This window comes from Dendrobates tinctorius, unplaced genomic scaffold (assembly GCF_039654945.1).
Source record: "Dendrobates tinctorius isolate UK_male_01 unplaced genomic scaffold, ASM3965494v1 ptg000281l, whole genome shotgun sequence".
NCBI classification, from domain to species: Eukaryota; Metazoa; Chordata; class Amphibia; order Anura; family Dendrobatidae; genus Dendrobates; species Dendrobates tinctorius.
In genome coordinates this window covers 2,694,458-2,720,364 of record NW_027361948.1, presented here as the reverse complement: position 1 = coordinate 2,720,364, position 25,907 = coordinate 2,694,458, and the positions used below count along the sequence as shown (strand labels likewise).

Sequence of the window (25,907 nt, the reverse complement as noted above, 5' to 3'; positions counted from 1 at the left end):
AAAAAGTCTCCAAGGTGTTGAGTTGTAGGTAAACCTACTGCAGGCTTCTTTGCTGTAACACGTAGGTTTTCGAGCGCCGAATATGGCTATGGTTCACTATCCAGTTAAATGTATCTATGTAATGTGAAGCGGATCTAAAGTTCTAAACATTTTTTGTTAGATTATTGCCCCCTGTTGATCAGGGTGGGTGTTACATTTTTAGAAACCCATTGATCAAACAAATCTCAGGGTAGAAGATAATGCATGAGCATGCACAAAGCAGTGTACCGAGTCACATACTTTCTATGGGACCTGTACACCTGAGCGCTTCTGACCTGTGGTTTTAGTGATGGTTAGGGGTCTCAAAACTTGAACCCCCAGAAAAACATGGATTTAAAGGGGATATGACATATTAAAAGATATAGTTTAGCTAAGATTGAGATTTACTACAATAAATAATATTTAAGAAGTTCAAATTAGGGGTTGTCACAGTCATATATGGACCCTAAATGGCACTTTCATTATCATACGCTCTAGAAACTATCACAATAATTCTGGTAGTTTTGTAATATGGCATTATATTTGCAGGATGAATGTCACCATATATGCCTTCAAAACCAGAGCAACGTAGCAGTGCCAAATTGCTAGAGGAAACTGGTATATCGGCAAATTGTTAGCAGAAACAGAAGAGTGCATTTAAATGGTTAGAATTTTGTTAACCCATAATTATCATAAGAAAACAAGGTGTAGCGTGCAAAGAAGGTTATACATTATAATGGGAGTTCTATGTCCAAATTGAGTTTCAATCATTCACACAAAGCCTTATATTCTTAGCTATGGTGGGAGATTTTTGTTCCCAAAAGTATAGATTCATACAGCACTGTAGCATTCTTCTGAGACATGTAAACCTTAATGAAATAAGAAATATATCTCAAGGACCTCTTAACTCCAAATTTCCTTTTTTTTCCTTAAGTACGACTATGAAGGCATGGAGATTGACAGTCTCCCAGTGGAGCTGACCGTGGTATGGAATGGGGATTTCAGCATTGACAACCCAGCTCTGAACAAAGGTAAAGTGGAACTTCAGTTTGGGTTAGAAAATAGTTTCCATAGCAACATCAGTTGCCTACCGTTAAGTATCATACGCCTAACCTTTTCAGTACTCTTTTTTATAACTCTCACATTTCCATATCATTTATTTTCCGTGACTAGTGTTAGTAGATCCACTCACCATCCATCAAAGCACTTAATTTTCTGCTAAAATATATTCAAGATTTAAAAGGAAAAAAAACATATAAAAACTCTGTAAAATCTTGTGTTTATAGATAATACAGTGCTGATATTTTCTAAGCCATATGTGTTTTCATACCATGGACCATATTTCTGTCCAGCTCACTCGGTGTTGATAGCCATTGAAGTAGGTCTTTAGAATTCATTTCCTTTTCGAGAGGACAAAGCTTGAGGTTTTCTATTATATCTATTATCCAGTTTGGTCTCTGCTTTCATATATCATCCTACATTATAATAAAGAGCCCTGGCGGTATCAACAATGCTATAATTTCAAATGGCGTTTGTTGCCCTCATTTTATTTTTTAAAACTAAGCAGCTGTGTAGGTTTTTTTTCAAAATAAAGCATTTTCTGGAGTGTATTATCAGGATTTTTGTTATTAAAGTGGTGTTCTGGAATTTTTTCTAACAGTTGGGAATGTGATAAAATGAAAAAAAAAATTGCAATATCTACTGTACCTGTTAAATCCCCTGCCACTCCAGCATCACTGCTTCTGGAGTTTCCCTGCCATGACTTTATCTACGTTAGTGCAGCTATCAAATGCCCTTAGATACAATCAAATTAGTACACCAGTAGTCCATGGCCATTAGACAGGAACTCCTGGCATCCCGGTTTCTCCTTTAATTTGCAGTCCTGGCGCGACATCATGCATGCAACAATTACATCACACCAGGACTACTAATCAGATGAGGAGCCAGAAAAGTACCTGGTAAGGGTTGTTCATAGTGGCTATGGGCTTTTGATGTGGACTTTGGACCAAAGTCCTACAAATCAATTCCCTCATCCCTACATGTTGTACATTCATATTACTGCTGAGGTCAATGATTAGCCGCAGAGACCAACTGGAAGCAACAGGGCAGGAGTGATGGAATGTTTTACAGGTGAATTTATTGTTTTTTTAAATCTCATTCACAGCTGTTAATAGGGTTATTCCAGACTTTAGTTATTTGTTTTGTAATGTGGTAAGAACTTACTGGTAGTCAGTTGCCAACTACCTGCCTGTTCTGCTCGGCAACAATCTCTGCTCGGAACAGTCAAGGGACCGTGTCTGTGGGTTATTCTCCTGCTTCCAATGGCATCACATTGACAGAGCAGTTTCTTCTCTTCCTCTCTGCTTTGTTGATGGGGTGTCATTGCCGTTGTCATGCTAATTGATAGTGGCTACCCGCTCCCTAACTGTAGGGAAACCGACTATCAATCAGCAAGTCATAGGCATTGAAACTCGTCAACAGAGCAGCCTGAAAGAGCTGCTCTGTTAACAGGAGAGTCATCTCCTGAGCCTGCAGAGATTGTGGCCGGGCAAAATAGGAAGATAGTTAAAAACTGTTGCGAAAAAAAATAACCAAAGTCCTGCATTACCCCTTTAAAAGAAAACTGAAATTGTGAATAACACCTTATGACTGTGTCCAGCCACCTTTTTAATATGTGCCAATTAATTGAAAATGAAAAATGAAACAATATTACATTATTTTAAGTTTGTTCCTGTACATCTCATATGCGACCTTATGCTCCCATATGGTAAAAGATAATGTCCAATCTCTGTGTAGCCTGATCCTGCAGTCATATTTCTTCCATCTTTTTCCTTCTTTTGGTAACCTACCAAATATACATTAGTCTATAATAAGGGGCACGTTACAATAAATATGAGCGCAGAAATAAAGTTCACAGGGCTTATTTATTGTTTATTACCATAGGGACTTATAGGTCTACAAGGAGTCACACTCCGGCAGATTTATCAAGACTCCCATTTTATATGTCAGTCTAAAAAAAGATAATTAAAGTGAATTATGACAAATGTATTAAAAGATGCACACCAACTAGTAAATTTGGAGCACTTTTACACTATGCTAACACCAGAATATGAAATCTACATTTTTATAAACTGGTGAAGATTTGTACCAAAATTTGAGATCTGGCCATGGCCTCTCCTTCCAACACCCACAATTTGCTAATTTTAGTAAGTTTACTGTTGTAAAATAATTTATAAGTTTTGGGACAGTTTTAAAGGTTAACGTTTCTTGCAAAGTTGCTTCATTTCTCATGTTAATTCAGTTGGCTTGAAAGAAGAAAAATTGTGAAGGTGTTATAAAAATTATTGTGAATTGAAATTGTTGACAATGAGTAAGGATTATTCCTAAATTAGCAATATAATAGTTATCTAGAAAATAAGGGATTACTTGTTAATTTCTGAGGGTCAAAATTCAAAAAACTTACGCATGAAAGGTAGACTCACCAAGCCCTGACTGATGCACTAGCAGGATGGAGCACACCTCCTTTGATAAAGGCTTAGGGCAGCACAGGTGCCACCCACTGATGAAGACAGCCAGTAACCAAAAGAAAAAGAGGAGCTGGCTGCCTAGTGGGAAAAAGGCACACAGATAAGGCTTGCATAGGACATCAATCACACAGTGCGGTGCAAAGTGTCTGAACAGTCTATTGATCACGCCCATAAAATTAGCAGGCGGGCTATTCTGCACTTATACATGCATCACACAGAAAAAACCAAGCCAATATAAAGAGGCCTTGCTGCATCCTGCAAAAATGATAAAAAGTGCAAAAAGATAAAAAGACAGGGTATTAGTTACTATTTTGGCCAAGACAGATAAGCTCTCAATCCACACGCAAGGATCCCCAGATTTTGCGAGTCCCTAGTGTTTTTTCTGTCCTGCTAATACTATGGGTGTGATCAATAGGTTGTTCAGACACTTTGCACCGCACTGTGTGACTGATTTCCTATGCAAGCCTTATGTGTGCGCATTTTCCCATTAGGCAGCCAGCTCCTCTTTCTTTTGGTTACTGGCTGTCTTCATAAGTTGGTTGAGCCTGTGCTGCCCTAAGCCTTTATTAGAGGAGGTCTGCTGCATCCTGCCGGTGCATCAGTCAGGGCTTGGTGAGTCTACCTTTCATATGTAAGTTAATTTCTGAGGGTCCCAATTTGGAACAGAACCATGTTCTGAATCAATCAACAAGTTATATCCTATCCTGTAGATAGGTACCCTAACTTCCTTATATGGGATTAACCCTTTTTATTTTTGTTATTGTTTCAAAAGCCTGTGACTGTTATAGAACAATAAAATGACCAATACTCACCCTTTTAACCCGTCCCTGCTGCAGTGATGCTCTGGTTCCTGCCTTTCTCTCTGTCAATCAGTGGGGAAACAGTACCGCTTATGCATGTGGCAGCCTATGGTTACCATCAAGGACCGGGAGGAGTTGGAGTGTTCACTTGTCAAAATATAAAGCTTAAGTTCCTTTCAAATTGCTGTTGTTAAACTTCTGACACAGATCCGTTTGTTAGCGAAGATCGTAGACACTCACTAAAAAGTCAAATCTATTATATTTATATAGAATACTGATAAATGGCAGAAAGCCAGGAAGGCATAGGCAGGCATTGACAACCAGCTTATGGTGGATGCTGACTGCCAATGCCTCTCCAACCTAGTACTGTTTTTAAGTTTTCTACTTTATAAAGAAGATAGATTTTCCTTTTTTATTGAGTGCCTATGTTCTTCACTACTATATGGGATCACCTTTTTGCTTCTTACATGTAAGATCACCACCATTTCCATCATAATCACAGACTGTCCATTATAAAAACACTTTTGAAGCTAGTGCCATGCTATATACCCTCTTTATCGGACTGTGTATTAAGCAAACTGATGTCATATGGCCGTGGCATAAATGATCATGTCAGATTTTCATTAGAAATCTCTGAATAATACCAAGGATAAAGACCTTTCATTCTGGAAAGATGGTCGATTATCACAGACTTTATCATTGTGATCTTGTGTCGAATACTTACAACATATGAGACAACGTTTTGGCTACATTTCCCATTTATGACTGTTTTGCCTTATTAAGTATCAAAGTCTTTCTTTCTGTTTTCTACTGAATTTAGTGCATCTGTACAAGTGTGGTGCTACCAGACCCAGCTGTGGCCTGTGCTTAAAGGCTGATCCAGACTTTGAATGTGGTTGGTGTGCAGGAGAATCCAAATGTACTCTCAAGCAGCACTGTTCAACTTTAGAAAAACCTTGGCTTGAGTTATCGGGGACCCATGCAAAATGTGAAAATCCCCGAATAACACAGGTATGTATATATAATGCTTATTCTTGCGGTGAGCATTAGTCCCTGCACTACTGAGCTTTTCACCATGCTTTAAAGTGTATAGTACATGTTATTTGAGGCTTTTTGAAGTGGGTATAAGTGTGTAGTTCTGATCTCCGCACCATTATAGTGGAGGTGATCAAACTGATATACTATCTACTCGGCAGCTAACAACTCTGGATACATAAATGTTTCTTTATTGGGTTCCTTCCAGTGGAAATATTGTATGCAGGGCAATGAAATGGGAGGAGAGAAAAATGTTATCAGCCGCGGTTATTTACTGATGACTACATTTATATTGACACTCTTTGAAATTAAAGCTCTATAAAATGTCCCAGATGCAAACTACTTCCCGAAGATGACAAGCAAAGCTGTAACATTATGCTGCTGTTAGCAGCGGGTGTAAAGTCTGACAGCCTGTTATGATCCGATGTATTTATTTCAACGCAACAGCACCTCGGCAAACTCTGTCGCTGGTAGACGCCTACTATTTCATAAACCCTGTGTCTGAACTGTCATTTACTTTTCAATTAGAGTACAGGATTGAACATTTAAGCCTCAATATTTTTTCCATTTTCATATAATAGTTGCATTTTTTTTCTCATGTAGGAAAGGCGCTGCGACATTTTATTTTGACCGTATCCAGAGAGTCACTGCACTCAGTGCAAGAAAGTGTTTGTACGAGTGACAAAGGAAAATACCATCCATCAATTACCATTGCATGCAGGCTTGCGTCTTCCTTTGTTTGTAGTGCCCACTGCAGACTTGTAAAATTAGGATCTAGGTTGATTTGATACATTCAAGATTTTTAAGGCTTCTAAGATTTCCTCAATCATCTAAATAGCTGATTGTATCCTGATTAATCCCTCCTTGACAGGACATCATTACATTTTATTCCTTCTTCTTAAAACAGAATTGAATGACTGGAGGTTTATTAGTTTTACCCTAAAATGATTGTTAATTTAAGTAGCTAGATTTTTATTATTCTAAGTGTATTTGAATAAAAAAAACACATATTCAGTCTGCATTATGGATTTTGTGGCAGCCATGTTGTGTTAATAGAATAGTACACAGGTAAATCCTGATATTTAAAGGGATCCTATTACTAGATTCATGCTGTCCAATCCCCAGGCAGCATGAGCCAAAGCTTGGCTGCTCATGTCTTTTTCCGAAATGTGACAGCTTTTTCAAGAAAACATAGTGTTAGGGTTGGCGGAACGCACTAAATAAAATATAATAGTAAAGTGCGTTCGCAACCCGGGGTCCACCGTGCAGAGATGTAAAGCTGCAGCTAGTGTGAACAATGGCGAACTAAAGGCAGCAAAGCAGCAATCAAAATGCACAGTGTTAACCGTCACACTGTGTGAACAGAAAACTAAGTAGCAAGCTCTGTTACTCCACAGAGCAGTAGCATACAGCAGAGCACTGAGTGCTATACACTGTTAACCATCACAGGGATCCAGCAAGTATGATGCTAGTGTGAGGTCCCTATAGCTACCCCCCAGGAAGTCTAGGCTGGTGGTTGTGCTCGCTCTGACCCACGACTGTGCAAACTGCACAAGCGACTTAGGATGCCCGGAGTCAGAAACTGAGCCAAGCAGGAGATCCCACCCTACACTGCCTGCCGAGACACACAATCACCGCTATGAGAGCGGCCCACACACACATGTGCACACAGAGTGGTAGCATATCCACTCACAATCACAAATGATACTAGCGCACAGGCGTGTGCCTTTGAGAGCCTTTTATATCTTAAGCTCAAGTCCAGACAGACAGGACCTTGCCTGTGGACCGATTTGAAGTTGCCACATCACCAGAGTAGCTGACGTCAAAACACCAATGAGAAGCCTCCACCTCACGGACAAGCTCAGTAGGGTGAAATCTGGACATAGGCTCCAGAGTACAACGCTGCACGTGTTAACTAGTAGTCACCATAGGCTTAGCTGGAGAGCCAGCAGGAACTACACATGCAGCAGGAGCCTGGGCAAGGCGCTGGGACCGGAGTCTGTGCTGAGAAGTCATCCCAGCGGCTGAGCCTGAATGGGAGTCCACAGCACCAGACAAGGCTTGGGATCCATCCCGTTCAGCGGGAGAATCCTGGCACCTAACACATAGTTTTTGGAAGTTTGCCAGATTAGTCACATTCTTTCATAAAAAATGTAGTTTGGGCAGCTACAGCTAGTGAAAGGTTTCCTTTTATGATGGACCTAAAGACCTCTACGGTGACCCCCAACTTACATGGTCACAAATAGTCTGACAAAGAGACTTCCTATGTGACGTCCCGTGATCTTGCTTTAGGACCTAGTACAAAGTAAATGCAATTCATAAGAATAAAATATTTCAGCTCACATTGATCTATTTGATCTGTAAAGCCTCTAAATCCTTGAGACTTAATCTGTGCATTCACAGTGTAGATAGATAGAGAAATATATAGAAAATGTATCATTCCTGTATACCAACGCACTCTTTGTTATCCACCACTATTCTGGACAAGTGTTAAGGAGACAGTTCTGGATTTCTGTCATTGAATGCATCACATTTTGTTCAAATCTCTTACAGCAATATTGGCACAGAAACAGATGACAATTTAATTATCAATGAAGTAGAAGCAGACTTTTTACAATAGTAACACTACTACAGTTGGGATTAATAGCTCTTGTGGGGTCAACTACAGTATTGGTCAATTATTCCTAACCATGATTTTCCAGGAATCTTGAAGTACCTTGAGCCTTGCTTAGGGGTTCCACTGGACACCTGGACATTCTAACAAGATGTCTCACTTTTAGATTGGGAATGGTAAACTGATGCTTCCTGCTTAATATTATTCAAGGCAGTAAGCAAACCTATTGTGGCCAAAGTACAGCACTGGACATGAATTTTTTGAATTATTCCCTTACTCCTCTACTATTAGAAAAGGTATTAAAGGGTTTCTCAGGAGTAAAAACATTTTTCAGAAGTTCTCCTTTGTCAGTAAGGTTAGGAACCACTGATTTAGGAACTAAATAAACTTAGGGCTGAGGGCAATATTCTAGGGGAACTACTATTTAGAAAAACTCAAGAAACAGTGCACAACAATCTGAGGGCAATGAGACTTAGTAAAATAGTAAAGGATTAGTAAACTAATGTATTGTAAGTTGTATGATTGGTAAGTTTTATTAGATGTTGGGAACCATCTTCATGTTCTCTAAGGCTAATTCTTTTTCTCTTTCCATGACCTACAGTGCTATACATTAATATTATGATAAGAGACTGATTTATTTGATCATTACCAAACATTGGGTTTATCAATCACCTTATTACATTGACAAGTAGATATTTCTTACAAACTGCTCCCTTGCCATCATATTCTTATGCATATATTAAAATGCACACTTTTAGTGTTATTTTAAAAGCCTATGATAAGCACTGACGATCGTGCATTGTCATCTGCCTCATGAACAGAAGATCCTGTTGGACAGCCATTTTTGATGTGAGCGCTAAAGTTTGGTACACAGCAAAATTCTCCATGTAGCAGATTCTGTAGATGTAGCTTTCCAACTTTCACTCATAATTGGAAAATGAATGCCAATTAATTTCTCTATTAGCATTTATTTGATATAATAGGCCTCCATTAATTATACTTTGGGTAATATCAGGCAAATGCATGAAAAATGGTCTAGAGTAGGATGAAATGGGGAAATATGGTGTGTTATATGAAATGTTTAATGTTACTAAAATTCTATTCAGATAGATTAGGAATGAATCAAATTAGTTTATTGAATTATATATGATATTGGATAAGCCTCCTCATGGTCCATTAATTATTAAACTGCAACGTACATGCCACATTATCAGTGAGCTAGCGAGACATTAGCATGGAAATGTCTGTTAATTAAACTGCACTTTCAGAGCAGACTTCTGAAATGGCGATATCTCAGTAGCCATATTAAACCACGTTTATCACACTTGTGAATGTTCTGCCTGAATCACAGTAAATAATTGGGGGAAAAGCAATGGTATGTCAGCCAGGGGGTAAAAAAGAGCTGTGATCCCACTTTAGTCCCAAACACAAATTAAGATAAGCACTAATAAATAGTGAAAATTAGCCGTACCATCATTGGCCAAATTTCCTGTTGCAAAGTCCCAAACGCAATAAATATTAACTACAATCCATCGCTATTTAACATTATTTTACTGTGTGGAAACTAAGGATAACTGAGAACAAATTAGAACTGCAGGACAGAAAAAATTATAACATTACAATTACTCAAAATTTTAAAGGCTAGGGCATATTTGACATGTAAAAATAATATTTCACATATGTTGTTGGTTACCATAAGATTTATTCTGCAATATTAATTTCCACTTGATATGAAGTTTGCAGCCTGCTTCAAGTTTCAGATTTTTCTTTTGTAGGAGTGTCACTCTCAGTAATATAGGCTGTATATGAGATCTGTGTGTATCCTGTGAGCTACTGTTTTTGTTAGCTCACATACACTGCTCAACAAATTTCAGGGAAGTTCTTGTTCCCTGAGAAAATTTTATTGTATCTTATAGATTTTGATATGCTGAACACGAATACGTGCTCCAAAAGTCTGTATCATGTAAGGTTCTTAAGAAACAACCGTTTATAGTCTACATTATGAGCATTATATTAGGTCCATTATTCTGTATGGAGCACCACATGGGATCCATTATACGGAGTGGCTCTGTAAGAAGCATTTCAAGGTCCTGGAGTGGCTTAGCCGGTCTTCAGACCTGAACCCAATAGAAATCTTTGGAGGGAGCTGAAGCTCCAATTTGATCAATGAGAGCCTCGAAACCTAAGAGTTCTGGAGAAGATCTGTATGGAGGAGTAGGTCAAGAACTGCAGGAAACATCTGACTTCTGTAATTGTAAGCAAAGGTTTCTGTACTAAATATTAAGTTCTGTTTTTCCATTATGTCACTTATTTCATGAAATAAAGTGTAAATTAATTATGTAAAAATCATACAATGTTATTTAGTATTATAGTAGTTATATTCTTGAACATAGGAGGCAGCATTACAGTCGTTTTATTCTTTCACTTAGGAGTAAAATTATAGTAGCTATATTCATGTACATAGTGGCAGTGTTATAATAGTTATATTCCTGCATATAGAGGCCGTATTATAGTAGTTATATTCATGTACATAGTGGCAGTGTTTAATAGTTATATTCCTGCACATAGAGGCAGTATTATAGTAATTATATTCTTGTACATAGTGGCAGTGTTATTATAGTTATATTCCTGCACATAGAGGCAATATTTTCATAGTTATATTCTTGTACATAGGAGCAGTATTATAGTAGTTATATTCCTGTGTATAGGGGGCAGTATTATAGTAGTTATATTTTTGAACATTTGGGCAGTATTATAGTGGTTATATTCTTGTACATTGTAGACAGTATTATAGAAGTTATCGTCTTGTACATAGGGGCAGATTTATCATAGTTATATTCTTGTACATGGAGGCCATAGTATAGTAGTTATATTCCTGTGTATAGGGGGCAGTGTTATAGTAGTTATATTTTTGAACATTTGGCCACTATTATAGTGGTTATATTCTTGTATATTGTAGACGGTTTTATAGAGTTATATTCTTGTACATAGGGGCAGATTTATCATAGTTATATTCTTGTACATGTAGGCCATATTACAGTAGTTATATTCTTGTATATATGGTCAGTGTTATAGTATTTATTTATTTATTTTACTCATTTATAGTAGATATATTATTGTAGATAGGGTCAGTATTATAGTGGCTATATTATTGTAAATTGGAGGTGGTATAATGGTAGTTATATTCTCACATATAGGAGGCAGAATTAGAGGAGGTATATTTTTGTACTTATGACCAGTATTATAGTAGCTATATTATTCTACATACACAACATAAAGAAGGATTTTTCCAGCGTCTCCAGGAGATAAAATAATAATTGCTTTATTGAGAATATAAAATCTTCATACCATCAGGTAAAAACGACATAAAGAGGCGTATGGAGGGGAGCAATTTCCTACCCGTTTCACCCTGAAAGGGCTTAATCATTCCATAGTTTTTAGAATTATAACAGAATATTATAATGTTTCTTATCATTTCTCAAAAACCTTATGTGATAGGAAAAATCTGAAGTAATTTCTGAAATTAGCATGAAAAAAATCTATCAGGAACACTCAAAATTGTCCGAGGGACAAAAGCTTGGTAACACAGTGATATTAGCACATCTTTTATCCATTTTGTCATCTTTATGTGTTCTCCTTTTTCTGTAGCCTGTTTTCTCTGCCCTTTCTCACACTGTATATACTTTCTTTTGTCTTCACATTGTCGAAATCCATGTATATCACCTTTCTTTCTGTTACCTCTAACACTGAGAAAAGGAAAGGAGAGAAAGCAGAGAAAACTATTAGAAGGCGTGATTGATTTGTAACATTTTTGCATAAGGATTCATCTGTTTTAAGGACTTTTAGACCTTCTACACCAGCAAAATGGTAGAACAATTTTTAATGAAGGCTATTTAGAAAGTTGCTTAACTTTGCCAATGAAATAAAGATATCAAGGTGAAGAAATTGTCATAGCTATTGCTATACTTCTGCCTATAGAGCAAGCTACGCCAAAATACCTTTCTATGGTACTTAGTCTAAATAGGCAATGGGTTTATTCATTTTGGTCACCTGTTACTACCAAAAGGTCTCAAGTTCGAAACGCATTCAAGCACACCTTGATGTTAAAGTGAGAAACGAGTGAGTAGTAGAAATCTGAACCTAATATTCAAAGTTAAGTTATATATACAATGATGTTAATGGCCGTTTCCTTTAAAGCATTTCACTCTTGTACTAATTAAAACATAAGTAGGAAAGCAATCCATCAAAGTGTAGTGTATTCAATAACATCCTATAAAGGTTGGCAATGCTTGCAGAGGAGTTGGAGGCTACAGAGCTCAATAAAAGCTTATCACAAGTCTCAGGGGCCGCAGACTACCACCAGAGAGCTAATTATGCATTCAGTGCTTAGACCTACAAGGGTTTGTGTTTGGCTTAAGGCAATAGGGAAAGATGATGTTACAAAATCTACCTCTTTTCCACAGCCTCTACTTTCACCAGTACGTTCCCTCATCACGAGATAGGAATTTTAATTTTCGGTGTCACATTTATAACTAATTCTGTTTGCAAAAGATTATTCCATTGTGTAACAAATTGTGCATTCACTGTATTGTAGGGCAGCAGAGGTTATGAAATGATTAGCTCCGAAGTGTCAGGTCAGGATAGGAAATTGAATTGTTACTCGCTGACAAGTTTCTTCTACCATGTAATATTTTTTTCTGAATATGGAAAATTATTTTTTTTTATTTCTTTTAGATAATTCCTGTGACTGGTCCCCGTGATGGAGGAACAAAAGTAACAATTAGGGGAGAAAATTTGGGCCTGGAGTTTTGGGAAATTCAGAATAATGTGAAGGTTGCAGAAGTCAAGTGCACTCCTTTGATTGAGGAATATATTCCCGCAGAGCAGTGAGTCATGGTTTATAATTATATGTGGCTGTGCTTGCAAAGATCTTTTTCAGAAATATGAACATATTTCTGAAAATATCAATTTGCTGATCATGGATATTTTCACACTAAATGTCTAGATTTTGTACCATTCATATTTCTATGCTTGGGTGACTAAAATGACATATGCTGTTCTATGATTACCTTGAGTATGTTGTATCACATATATGTCATCATGTGCATGCTAACATTAAAGGGATTTTCCACTTTCATTTTTTTATTTCCATTGGGTTACTTTGTTTAAAAAAAAAAAAAAAAAAAAAAACGTTTTACTTACCCTCCGCTGCTGCAGTGGTGCCTAGAGTTGAGCGAAACGGGTCGAAAAAATTCAAAAGTCGCCGACTTTTGGCAAAGTCGGGTTTCATGAAACGAAACCCGACCCTAGGATGAGGTCGGCCACGAGGTCGGCGACTTACGCGCCAAAGTCGCGTTTCAAAAGTTTGTTTTGCGCTCTTTTTCAGCCAATCAGGATCCAAGGACACTGTGGGCAACGTGATGACATAGGCACGGGTCACCACCATCTTTCAGAAGGGCATGCAAGTGATTGGCTTGCTTTGGTGGGCGTCACAGGGGGTATAAAAGGGCGTGCACGCCGACTGCCATCTTACTTCTGCCGATCTTAGTATAGGGAGAGGTTGCTGCTGATTCTGTAGGGAGAGCGTTAGGCAGGGAAGAAGACAAAAAAACTGCTTCTGCTGCTAGCGATTTGGCCTGCACAACACACCAGTCACTGTGTGTGCAGTGCAAGGGGAGGCTATATAGTGGTGTATCAGTGGTGTTGGTTGTTGGGCTGCCTTTTAAGGCTTCCTGACAGGCTGGCATTGCTGTTTACCCACTGCTCCGCAAACTGCTTTTTTAAAAGCAATCCCAATTTTTTTTTTTGTCCTGCTGTAGAAGAAAAAAAAACTGCTTCTGCTGCTAGCAATTTGGCCTGCACAACACACCAGTCACTGTGTGTGCAGTGCAAGGGGAGGCTATATAGTGGTGTATCAGTGGTGTTGGTTGTTGGGCTGCCTTTTAAGGCTTCCTGACAGGCTGGCATTGCTGTTTACCCACTGCTCCGCAAACTGCTTTTTTAAAAGCAATCCAATCTCCCTTATCCTCTAGTCACTTTTGTCACAGCTGTGCCATCGAGCCTGTCACATAGCGCTCAGATATTCATTGGGCCTCACACAATCCACAAGTGTCCAGTGTCCAAAAGTGTGTGCAGAGATTCAAAATCTCCCTTATCCTATCGTCACTTTTGTCACAGCTGTGCCATCGAGCCTGTCACATAGCGCTCAGATATCAGTGGGCCTCACACAATCCAAAAGTGTCCACTGTCCACAAGTGTGTGCAGAAATTCAAAATCTCCCTTATCCTCTAGTCACTTTTGTCACAGCAGTGCCATCGAGCCTGTCACATAGCGCTCAGATATTCATTGGGCCTCACACAATCCACAAGTGTCCAGTGTCCAAAAGTGTGCACAGAGATTCAAAATCTCCCTTATCCTCTCGTCACTTTGGTCACAGTTGTGCCATCGAGCCTGTCACATAGCGCTCAGATATTCATTGGGCCTCACACAATCCACAAGTGTCCAGTGTCCAAAAGTGTGCGCAGAGATTCAAAGTCTCCCTTATCCTCTCGTCACTTTGGTCACAGCTGTGCCATCGAGCCTGTCACATAGCGCTCAGATATCAGTGGGCCTCACACAATCCAAAAGTGTCCACTGTCCACAAGTGTGTGCAGAAATTCAAAATCTCCCTTATCCTCTAGTCACTTTTGTCACAGCAGTGCCATCGAGCCTGTCACATAGCGCTCAGATATTCATTGGGCCTCACACAATCCACAAGTGTCCAGTGTCCAAAAGTGTGCGCAGAGATTCAAAATCTCCCTTATCCTCTCGTCACTTTGGTCACAGCTGTGCCATCGAGCCTGTCACATAGCGCTCAGATATTCATTGGGCCTCACACAATCCACAAGTGTCCAGTGTCCAAAAGTGTGCGCAGGGATTCAAAATCTCCCTTATCCTCTCGTCACTTTGGTCACAGCTGTGCCATCGAGCCTGTCACATAGCACTCAGATATCAGTGGGCCTCACACAATCCAAAAGTGTCCACTGTCCACAAGTGTGTGCAGAAATTCAAAATCTCCCTTATCCTCTAGTCACTTTTGTCACAGCAGTGCCATCGAGCCTGTCACATAGCGCTCAGATATTCATTGGGCCTCACACAATCCACAAGTGTCCAGTGTCCAAAAGTGTGCCCAGAGATTCAAAATCTCCCTTATCCTCTCGTCACTTTTGTCACAGCTGTGCCATCGAGCCTGTCACATAGTGCTCAGATATCAGTGGGCCTCACACAATCCAAAAGTGTCCACTGTCCACAAGTGTGTGCAGAAATTCAAAATCTCCCTTATCCTCTAGTCACTTTTGTCACAGCAGTGCCATCGAGCCTGTCACATAGCGCTCAGATATTCATTGGGCCTCACACAATCCACAAGTGTCCAGTGTCCAAAAATGTGCACAGAGATTCAAAATCTCCCTTATCCTCTCGTCACTTTGGTCACAGCTGTGCCATCGAGCCTGTCACATAGCGCTCAGATATTCATTGGGCCTCACACAATCCACAAGTGTCCAGTGTCCAAAAGTGTGCGCAGAGATTCAAAATCTCCCTTATCCTCTCGTCACTTTGGTCACAGCTGTGCCATCGAGCCTGTCACATAGCGCTCAGATATTCATTGGGCCTCACACAATCCACAAGTGTCCAGTGTCCAAAAGTGTGTGCAGAGATTCAAAATCTCCCTTATCCTCTCGTCACTTTGGTCACAGCTGTGCCATCGAGCCTGTCACATAGTGCTCAGATATCAGTGGGCTTCACACAATCCAAAAGTGTCCACTGTCCACAAGTGTGTGCAGAAATTCAAAATCTCCCTTATCCTCTAGTCACTTTTGTCACAGCTGTGCCATCGAGCCTGTCACATAGCGCTCAGATATCAGTGGGCCTCACACAATCCAAAAGTGTCCACTGTCCACAAGTGTCTGCAGAAATTCAAAATCTCCCCTGTCCTATAGACACCTTGTACCTTGTTTTACATTACTATATAGTTTGTTGGATTTTGTCTACATTTCTACCAAAAATGAGGAAGGCTGGTGGAAGAGGCCGTGGAATTGGGCGGGGGTTGGCAGCTGGTAATGATGGTGTTGGTGGTGGATCTGATGGTAGTGGCAAGAGCAAAATAGGACCGAATGCAGGAGGTGCTGACCCTGAGTCATCGTCTGGCTACATAAGGCCTCGAACGCTTAGTTTTCTAGGAGTTGGCAAACCGCTTTTAAAGCCAGAGCATCAGGAAAAAGTTTTGTCTTACATTGCTGACTCAGCCTCCAGCTCTATCGCCTCCTCTTCTTCAGTTGTAAAAAGTAAAAGCACTGAGTCGTCATTGGAGGCTCATGTTCATGAACCACACCTTTCCTTGTGTCCTTCACCCCAACCAAGATTGAAGGATGACGCAGGCCATACTACTGATTACTCCATGGAGCTGTTTTCACATACCATGCCTGGATTATCAAGTGAAATGGTGAATTACCCAGGCCAAGATGAATCTGACATGGAGTGCACTGATGCACAGCCGCTGATGGATGATTCTGCTGGTACATTCACTCAGAGCACTACATTGTCCTCGCAGTGTACAGAGCCAGATTCTGACCCTGATGAGACTCAGGTGCCCCTTCCCGCACACTATACCACCATACACGGTGACACAGAGGAAGGTGCACATGACATAGTAGAGGAGGTGATGGATGACCCAGTTGTTGACCCAGATTGGCATCCATTGGGGGAAGAGGGTGCTGCTTCCAATAGCTCAGATGAGGAGCATCCACAGCAGACATCGACATCGCAACAGCTGTTATCTGGCAGGCCCGGAGCACTCCAAAGACAGGTTCCAAACATCAAAAGAGTTGCTGGACAGCTTGTCCAGAGGGTCAAAAGATCACAGCGTGCTAGGCCGCAAAATGTCTGCCAAAGTAGGAAGAGTGCAGTGTGGCACTTTTTTGAACAAAATCCTCATGATCAGGCCAAGGTTATCTGTAAGAAGTGCGCAAAGACCTTTAGCCGAGGGAAAAATCTGAAAAATTTGAATACCAGTTGCATGCTTAGACATTTAACCAGCATGCACTTGCAAGCGTGGACACAACACCAAACCTCAAGTGCCACATATGCAACTGATCACAACGAAGGTAGTCAGCAACGCTACATTGTTTCCCCCACTGTAAGCCCACCGGTTAGCACAGCAGCAAATGTTGAGGTGTCGTTGCAAGACCACAGCAGTCAGGGAATCCCACTGTTATATCAACGAAAGACTGATTCTAGGCCATCAGACAGCTCACCCTCCCAGACACTATGAGTAGGTCAAGAAAGTACTCAGTCTCTCATCCGCGTACACTGGGTTTGAACGCCCACATTGCCAAACTAATCTCGTTTGAGATGATGCCCTTTCGGTTGGTGGAAAGCACAGCTTTCCGCGAACTCATGGCCTATGCAGTACCACGCTATGACCTACCCAGTCGCCACTTCTTCTCTCGCAAAGCCATCCCAGCCCTCCACCATCATGTGAAAGACCGCATTGTTCATGCACTCAAGCAGTCAGTGAGCGGAAAGGTGCACCTCACAACTGATGCATGGTCCAGTCGGCATGGCCAGGGCCGTTACGTGTCCATCACTGCGCACTGGGTTAATGTGGTGGATGCAGGGTCCACAGGGGACAGCGGTGGTGGGACAGTGCTGCCTAGCCCACGGTATAGGAAACAGTTGGCTGTAGGCGTTCGACCCTCCTCCTCCTCCTCCAGAAGCGAAAGCTCGTCCACAGAGCGCAGTCGTACGAGCACTCCATCTGCAGCTGCCACTGTTGCACACGATGTGTCCCCCTATCGAGCAGCTAGTGGAAAGTGTCAGCAGGCTGTGTTGCAGATGATGTGTTTGGGCGACAGACACACCGCCGAGGTGCTGGCCGAGTACTTGAAGCGACAAACTGAGTCATGGCTGGGCAGTGTACATCTTGAGGCAGGCAAGGTAGTTAGTGATAACGGCCATAATTTGTGGCAGCCATAGCCCTTTCAAAACTCAGCCACATACCTTGCTTGGCTCACACCTTGAACCTGGTGGTGCAGTGCTTCCTCAAAAATTATCCGGAGTTAACAGCCCTACTCCTTCCCAACCACCGCCTCATTATCGACATTGCAACAAGGTGGAACTCCACCCTGCACATGGTGGAGCGGCTGTGCGAGCAGAGGCAGGCCATAATGCATTTGTGGGAGGATACACGGCCAGGCACTTTGAGAGCAGACATGGAGTTGACAGGTGTGCAGTGGTCGAAGCTGAAAGACCTTTGTAAAGTCCTTCAGTGTTTTGAGGAATGCACACGGCTGGTAAGCGCAGACGACGCCATCCTAAGCATGAGCATCCCACTTATGCATCTGCTCATGCAAACTTTGACGCACCTTAAGGAGCAGGCGTCTGCAGCCAATGTTGATGAGGAGGAAGAGGAGGAGGGAATCCTTGATGACATTCAGCCATTGTCTGCTCAGGGACCTCTCCTGGACGAGGTGGAGGAAGAAGAGGAGGAGGATGATGGGGATGATTACTTAGGGGAGGAGGATGCATCTCGTGGGGCAAGTGAAAATGTTGGCGTGGCAAGGTCTGGTACAGGGTGTGTGCGTGACTGGAGGGATGTGGATTTGCCAGAAAGTGCTCCTCCACCCAGCACTCGCAGTGCATCATTGACACCGGGAACATTGGCCCACATGTCAGATTATGCCTTGCGGATCCTAAAAAGGGACCCCCGCATTGCCAAAATGATGAACGATGACGACTACTGGTTAGCCAGCATCCTGGATCCACGCTATAAAGGCAAATTACAAAACATCATGCCACAGGAGAACCTTGACCTAATATTGGCTAATAAACAAGCAACTCTGGTAAATCGGTTGCTTGAGGCATTCCCAGCACACAGCAGCAGTGATGGTTCTCACACGAGCCGTACGGGCCGGGGGCAGCTTGGCAGAGGTGTTCGTGGTGCACACAGCAGAAGTGGCGTTGGAGACAGGGGTTTCATGACAATGTTGTGGACTGATTTTTCAAATACCGCTCACACAACTGGTAATACTGCATCGATGGAAAGTGACAGGAGACAGCAGTTGTCAACTATGGTAACAAACTACTTTTCCTCCCATATCGATGTTCTCCCACACAGGTCATTCCCCTTTGACTATTGGGCCGCTAAACTGGACACCTGGCCTGAATTGGCCCAATATGCCTTACAGGAGCTCGCTTGCCCAGCTGCAAGTGTGCTATCGGAAAGAGTCTTCAGTGCAGCTGGATCAATCCTGACAGAAAAAAGGACCCGTCTGTCAACCCAAAATGTGGATGATCTAACCTTCATTAAAATGAACCACGCATGGGTTTCCAAGGATTTTGTCTCACCTTCCCCTGATGACACATAGGGTGACAGAAAAATGGCTTGCTTTGGTCCACCTCTTCCTGGTACTTCACCTATTTCGCCTTTTGCATCAGCTGAATGTCCAACATCAACATATGCCACTTTCTAAAACTCCCTAACTGTGCTGCCTCCCCCCCATGGCCGGGGTCACCACCTACCGCACGACACCGTGCGAGTGCCGTTGCCCTGGACAGGTGGGTAGGCCGACTCTTGGGCGCGGGCACTGGCACAGGGTCCCTCATAGTGCAATCAAGTGTCTCTGACGGTGGTGGTGCACACCCGCCGTCAGACACACCGCTGTACTATGAGGGGCCCAGTGCCAGTACCGACGCCCACGAGTGGGCCCCCTTGCTTGGGCAGGGCCCCAGCATTTGCAATCTTTACCTCTCCCTGCTCCTCCGCTGTGTAATCTGGGCCGTCAAATCCATACTGTGCCTGACACCGTCTGAGCCTGCCTCCTGAGACATACACTCACTGGCCACTTTATTAGGTACACCTGTCCAACTGTGTGTTAAGACTTAATTTCTAATCAGCCAATCACATGGCGGCAACTCAGTGCATTTAGGCATGTAGACATGGTCAAGACAATCTCCTGCAGTTCAAACCGAGCATCAGTATGGGGAAGAAAGGTGATTTGAGTGCCTTTGAACGTGGCATGATTGTTGGTGCCAGAAGGGCTGGTCTGAGTATTTCAGAAACTGCTGATCTACTGGGATTTTCACGCACAACCATCTCTAGGGTTTACAGAGAATGGTCCGAAAAAGAAAAAAAATCCAGTGAGCGGCAGTTCTGTGGCCGGAAATGCCTTGTTGATGCCAGAGGTCAGAGGAGAATGGGCAGACTGGTTCGAGCTGATAGAAAGGCAACAGTGACTCAAATTGCCACCCGTTACAACCAAGGTAGGCAGAAGAGCATCTCTGAACGCACAGTGCGTCGAACTTTGAGGCAGATGGGCTACAGCAGCAGAAGACCACACTGGGTACCACTCCTCTCAGCTAAGAACAGGAAACTGAGGCTACAATTTGCACAAGCTCATCGAAATTGGACAGTAGAAGATTGGAAAAACGTAGCCTGGTCTGATGAGTCTCGATTTCTGCTGCGACATTCGGATGGTAGGGTCAGAATTTGGCGTAAACAACATGAAAGCATGGATCCATCCTGCCTTGTATCAACGGTTCAGGCTGGTGGTGGTGGTGTCATGGTGTGGGGAATTTTTTCTTGGCACTCTTTGGGCCCCTTGGTACCAATTGAGCATCGTTGCAACGCCACAGCCTACCTGAGTATTGTTGCTGACCATGTCCATCCCTTTATGACCACAATGTACCCAACATCTGATGGCTACTTTCAGCAGGATAATGCGCCATGTCATAAAGCTCGAATCATCTCAGATTGGTTTCTTGAACATGACAATGAGTTCACTGTACTCAAATGGCCTCCTCAGTCACCAGATCTCAATCCAATAGAGCATCTTTGGGATGTGGTGGAACGGGAGATTCGCATCAGGGATGTGCAGCAGACAAATCTGCGCCAACTGTGTGATGCCATCATGTCAATATGGTCCAAAATCTCTGAGGAATGCTTCCAGCACCTTGTTGAATCTCTGCCACGAAGAATTGAGGCAGTTCTGAAGGCAAAAGGGGGTCCAACCCCTTACTAGCATGGTGTACCTAATAAAGTGGCCAGTGAGTGTATATTTTGAATGTGTACGCTATCCATACATGTTATCCAGGGATACGGTACCCTTTCTAACCTTTGTGCAATCACGTGCAATCCATACTGGGCCTAACACCGTCTGAGTCTGCCTCCTGAGACATATATTTTGAATGTGTACGCTATCCATACATGTTATCCGGGGATACGGTACCCTTTCTAACCTTTGTGCAATCACGTGCAATCCATACTGGGCCTAACACCGTCTGAGCCTGCCTCCTGAGACATATATTTTGAATGTGTACGCTATCCATACATGTTATCCGGGGATACGGTACCCTTTCTAACCTTTGTGCAATCACGTGCAATCCATACTGTGCCTAACACCGTCTGAGCCTGCCTCCTGAGACATATATTTTGAATGTGTACGCTATCCATACATGTTATCCGGGGATACGGTACCCTTTCTAACCTTTGTGCAATCACGTGCAATCCATACTGGGCCTAACACCATCTGAGCCTGCCTCCTGAGACATATATTTTGAATGTGTACGCTATCCATACATGTTATCCAGGGATACGGTACCCTTTCTAACCTTTGTGCAATCACGTGCAATCCATACTGGGCCTAACACCGTCTGAGCCTGCCTCCTGAGACATATATTTTGAATGTGTACGCTATCCATACATGTTATCCAGGGATACGGTACCCTTTCTAACCTTTGTGCAATCACGTGCAATCCATACTGGGCCTAACACCGTCTGAGCCTGCCTCCTGAGACATATATTTTGAATGTGTACGCTATCCATACATGTTATCCGGGGATACGGTACCCTTTCTAACCTTTGTGCAATCACGTGCAATCCATACTGGGCCTAACACCGTCTGAGCCTGCCTCCTGAGACATATATTTTGAATGTGTACGCTATCCATACATGTTATCCAGGGATACGGTACCCTTTCTAACCTTTGTGCAATCACGTGCAATCCATACTGGGCCTAACACCGTCTGAGCCTGCCTCATGCTGTATAGACATATATTTTGAATGTGTACGCTATCCATACATGTTATCTGGGGATACGGTACCCTTTCTCACCTTTGTGCAATCACGTGTAATCCATACTGGGCGTGAGAACGGCTGGCGAGCTGTTAAGCAAGCTACAGCACCTGTCCAGACAAGTACAGGGATTCCCTAGTGAGGAGACTTATTTGATTGTTTTCAATGTTGGGACAGCAATTTTTGGGGAGCACCATACTCTGGAGAATGATAGATGGGGCCCACCATACACTGGAACATTCCAAAGGTGGACATCAGACACTGGAGCAGCATTTACAGGGCCCATTATACACTAGAGCATTAGAAATGGGGCCCATTATGTTTGGAGCATTATTTGGGCCCATAAGACAGTGGAGCTTCATCCATGGGGACCAACATATACTGTAGCATTATGTGGAGCTCATCATATACTGTTTCAAACATTATATGGGACCAATGATTCTGTATGGAGAAATAGATGGGCCTTGTCATGAGATGTAAAAAGTGAAGTATTTTTCATTGTACTATACCGCTATTTCTCTGCCGTATCGGAGCATGATGAGTTGTGGTATGTGTTAAAGGGGCGCTCTTTCGCCCAGGGCACATGAAAACCTGGAGCCAGCCCTCCCCCCCACAGTTTGTAGCCAAATAACCCCCATTTTTCAGTGCGTAACTTGTATTATGAAGTTAATTAAGGTTGACAAGCTTAAGAAAGAAGAATTGATGCTTTTGGCATTCAAATGGGCACTGTAGGTGTGTTTCCTGTCCTCCTCTCACTGCCGACTTTTATTCCCCATTGACTTACATTGGGTTTCGTGTTTCGGGACGACCCCGACTTTTCCCTATAATTGGACGATCTTGCTCGACCCGACTTTTGGAAAAGTCGGGTTTCACGAAACGAAACACGACCCTAAAAAACCAAAAGTCGCTCAACTCTAGTGGTGCCCATTGTTGTTTTTGACATGCCAGCAGTGGTAACGTTACAGCTACAGCATGTGACGTTACCAGGGCGGCACGGTGGCTCAGTGGTTAGCACTGCAGCGCTGGGGTCCTGGGTTAAAATTCCACCAAGGACAACATCTACAAGGAGATTGTATGTTCTCCCCGTATTTGTGTGGGTTTCCTCCGGGTACTCTGGTTTCCTTCCACATTGTGTGATAGGGAATTTAGATTGTGAACCCCATGAGGGACAGTGCCGATAATGTCTGTAATGCACTGTGGAATTAATGGCGCTATATAAATGAGTAAAAAATAAATGGAACTGCTGCAGACAATCTGCCACTCAGCAGTGATGCCAAGGTAGATGGTAAGTGGGCAGATGCAGGTAGTCAGTGCAGGAGGTAAGTAAGACTGATTTTGCTATTTGTTAAAAGAGCAAGTATATGAGATAAAAATAATGTACTTTAATGGGCCCATACTTACTATACATTCAACATTACAGATTTTTTTTATCATTCACACTGCAGCATGCTCCATCCCGGATTCTATGTGGAGCTGTGTTTTTCCTTGAAGCTCCATTTTTAAGGCTTCTAAGGACAAACTTGGCCAAAGATGTCTTTACCTAAATGGAACTATGCAGCATGCAATATAATTCCCATTAGATCTAATACTTTAGAAGCTGAAAGTCGGGTAATTTTGTCTGCTTCACTACAAAAAAACAAAAACCGGACCAGCACCTGCAAAGAGAATAAAGCAAATAGGAACAGGTGCAATTGCTATTTCTGCATGACATACAGACAAAATAATGAAGATGTAGGTAAACAATGAATATATGAACATCGGAAAGCATTACCACTACATAGAATATACTTTTATAAATAATGCTACTTAGGGCTCATACTCACTTGCAATAGACTTGCACGATTCTCGTGCGAGTCTCTCGCATGAAAACCTGGCACTTGGACCGGATCTTGTGGCTATATATTTCTATGCAGCCGCACGCTCCAGTCCCAGTGCCGGCGGCAGTGCTGGGTTTTCATGCGAGAGACTCGCACGAGAATCATGTGAGTCTCTCGCAAGTGAGTATGAGCCCTTAGAGCATAAATTGGCCAATTCATGAGTGCCTACCAGCAGCGACATTTCTTTGATGGGACCCTAACCCATCCCAGGAGAAGAATTTTTTGATAAATAATAGGTTTAGGGTCCCATGAAAGAAAGGTACAGCTTGTCATGGCTGATGGGCACTCATGAACTGGGCAATTTATGCTCTAAGTCTAGCTTCAGACTAGCGTTTTGGCCTTCAGCACACGGCTGCCTCTAAGCCCCCTGCCGCGCCCCCTCCAATCATCTCCTCCTAGTGTCACACATCGCTGCATGTGATCTGCACACCCTATCTTTAGCATAGGGTGCGCAGACCGTGCGCTGGTCGTGCGCTAGTAGGATTTTGAGTGCGCTGTGCCCTTTTGTCGGTGCTCCGAGCTCACCAAAATGCAACATGGTGCACATCGGCGCACCGTCAAAAGGGCGCAGCACATGCAAAATCCTACTAGCGCACGGCCAGCACACGGTCTGCGCACCCTATGCTAAAGATAGGGTGTGCCGATCGCATGCAGCGATGTGCGACACTAGGAGGAGATGACCGGAGGGGGCGCGGCAGGGGGCGGGGCTTAGCTGCGGCCTTGCGCTGCGGGCCAAAACACTAGTCTGAAGCTAGCCTTAGTACTAGTATTTTATAAGTATATTCTATGCTGTACAATTTTCATATATTCAATGTTTGCATACATCTTTGCTCTTACAAGGTGCTGCTGTATTCTTTTATTTGTACACTTTGTGTTTCAACTGATTACTTTCAGGATTTCCACTGTCTTTACTTAAATTGCAACAATAATGTTTGCACAGAAAAGTTGACAGCCTCTTTTTGTCATAACAAACCGGGCCATAGTTTCTTAGAAGGCAGAAACTGATACACTAAACCAGGGGTGCACAACCTTTTTCTGGTCCAAGGTCCACATTGTCATATTACCATCTGTGACATTTCCAGCATATTAAACATATATGCTTTGAATTCCTGATGATAGGCATTAGTCCCCAAATTGAAATTTGCACCAATATTATGGTGCCCTTTTACCCCCACTTAGAAAAGGGGAAGGTCAGATGTGAATCTGTTTTTCCCCAATGTATACTTAAATGCCATAGACTATGGTGTATAGGGTCTCAAACATAGATGTGTGCCTGTAAAACTCATATATCTTTCTGGAGTAACAAAAAGGGATCCAAGGACCTCGTTCTCACACAGACAGAAGAGACCCCTGTGCAAGAACAATGTAAGGGCACTTTGCAGTCCAAAAGCTCATCATAATGCACAATTCCAACAGATTTGGAGGGAAATGGAAATGAGCCCTTTCCTTCTTCAGCCTTTATGCGGCTGCACCTATGGTATGTCCTCCCTTGACATCTGTTTTTTTTTTTGTTACAGAAACTACATGCAAACAGCCATACACAAGCAAGCATTTCTGACACCAGATAGGGGCCAAACAATATGACAGTTGGATAAGCTCAGTATAGATATTGAGTCTTTGAATTGAAATATTTTTGTTCACTTAAGTTCTTAAAAATCAATAGGTAATAGAATCTATTTTTTATAAATAGGATAGGCTTCTTACATACTCTTGGTTGTATGAATATTTTCTAATATGAATCATAAAGGATCCCAACATTCTTTTCTCAACTTCCAAATATTGATTCTCCAGTCCCACAATACATCACTATCTGGATACTGAGCTTTATACTGCTGTACGCAGGTCGATAAGGGCCACATATAGTGTTTATGGGTCAGCAAAATGCTGAAATAGTGTTGGAGTCTTAGAGTAAAGGTACTATCACACTAA

General features: G+C 42.4%; 1 protein-coding gene across 1 annotated transcript in view; it reads left to right on the top strand.

Annotated features, from left to right (window-relative positions):
• PLXNA4 (plexin A4) overlaps positions 1–25,907 on the top strand; it is a 1,025,959-nt gene that overhangs the window by 813,575 nt on the left and 186,477 nt on the right. The window contains exons 11-13 of the mRNA XM_073559904.1: positions 953–1,049; positions 5,166–5,356; positions 12,729–12,880. Of these exons, the coding sequence (XP_073416005.1) occupies positions 953–1,049; positions 5,166–5,356; positions 12,729–12,880 (440 nt within the window). The remainder of the gene's footprint in view (positions 1–952; positions 1,050–5,165; positions 5,357–12,728; positions 12,881–25,907) is intronic.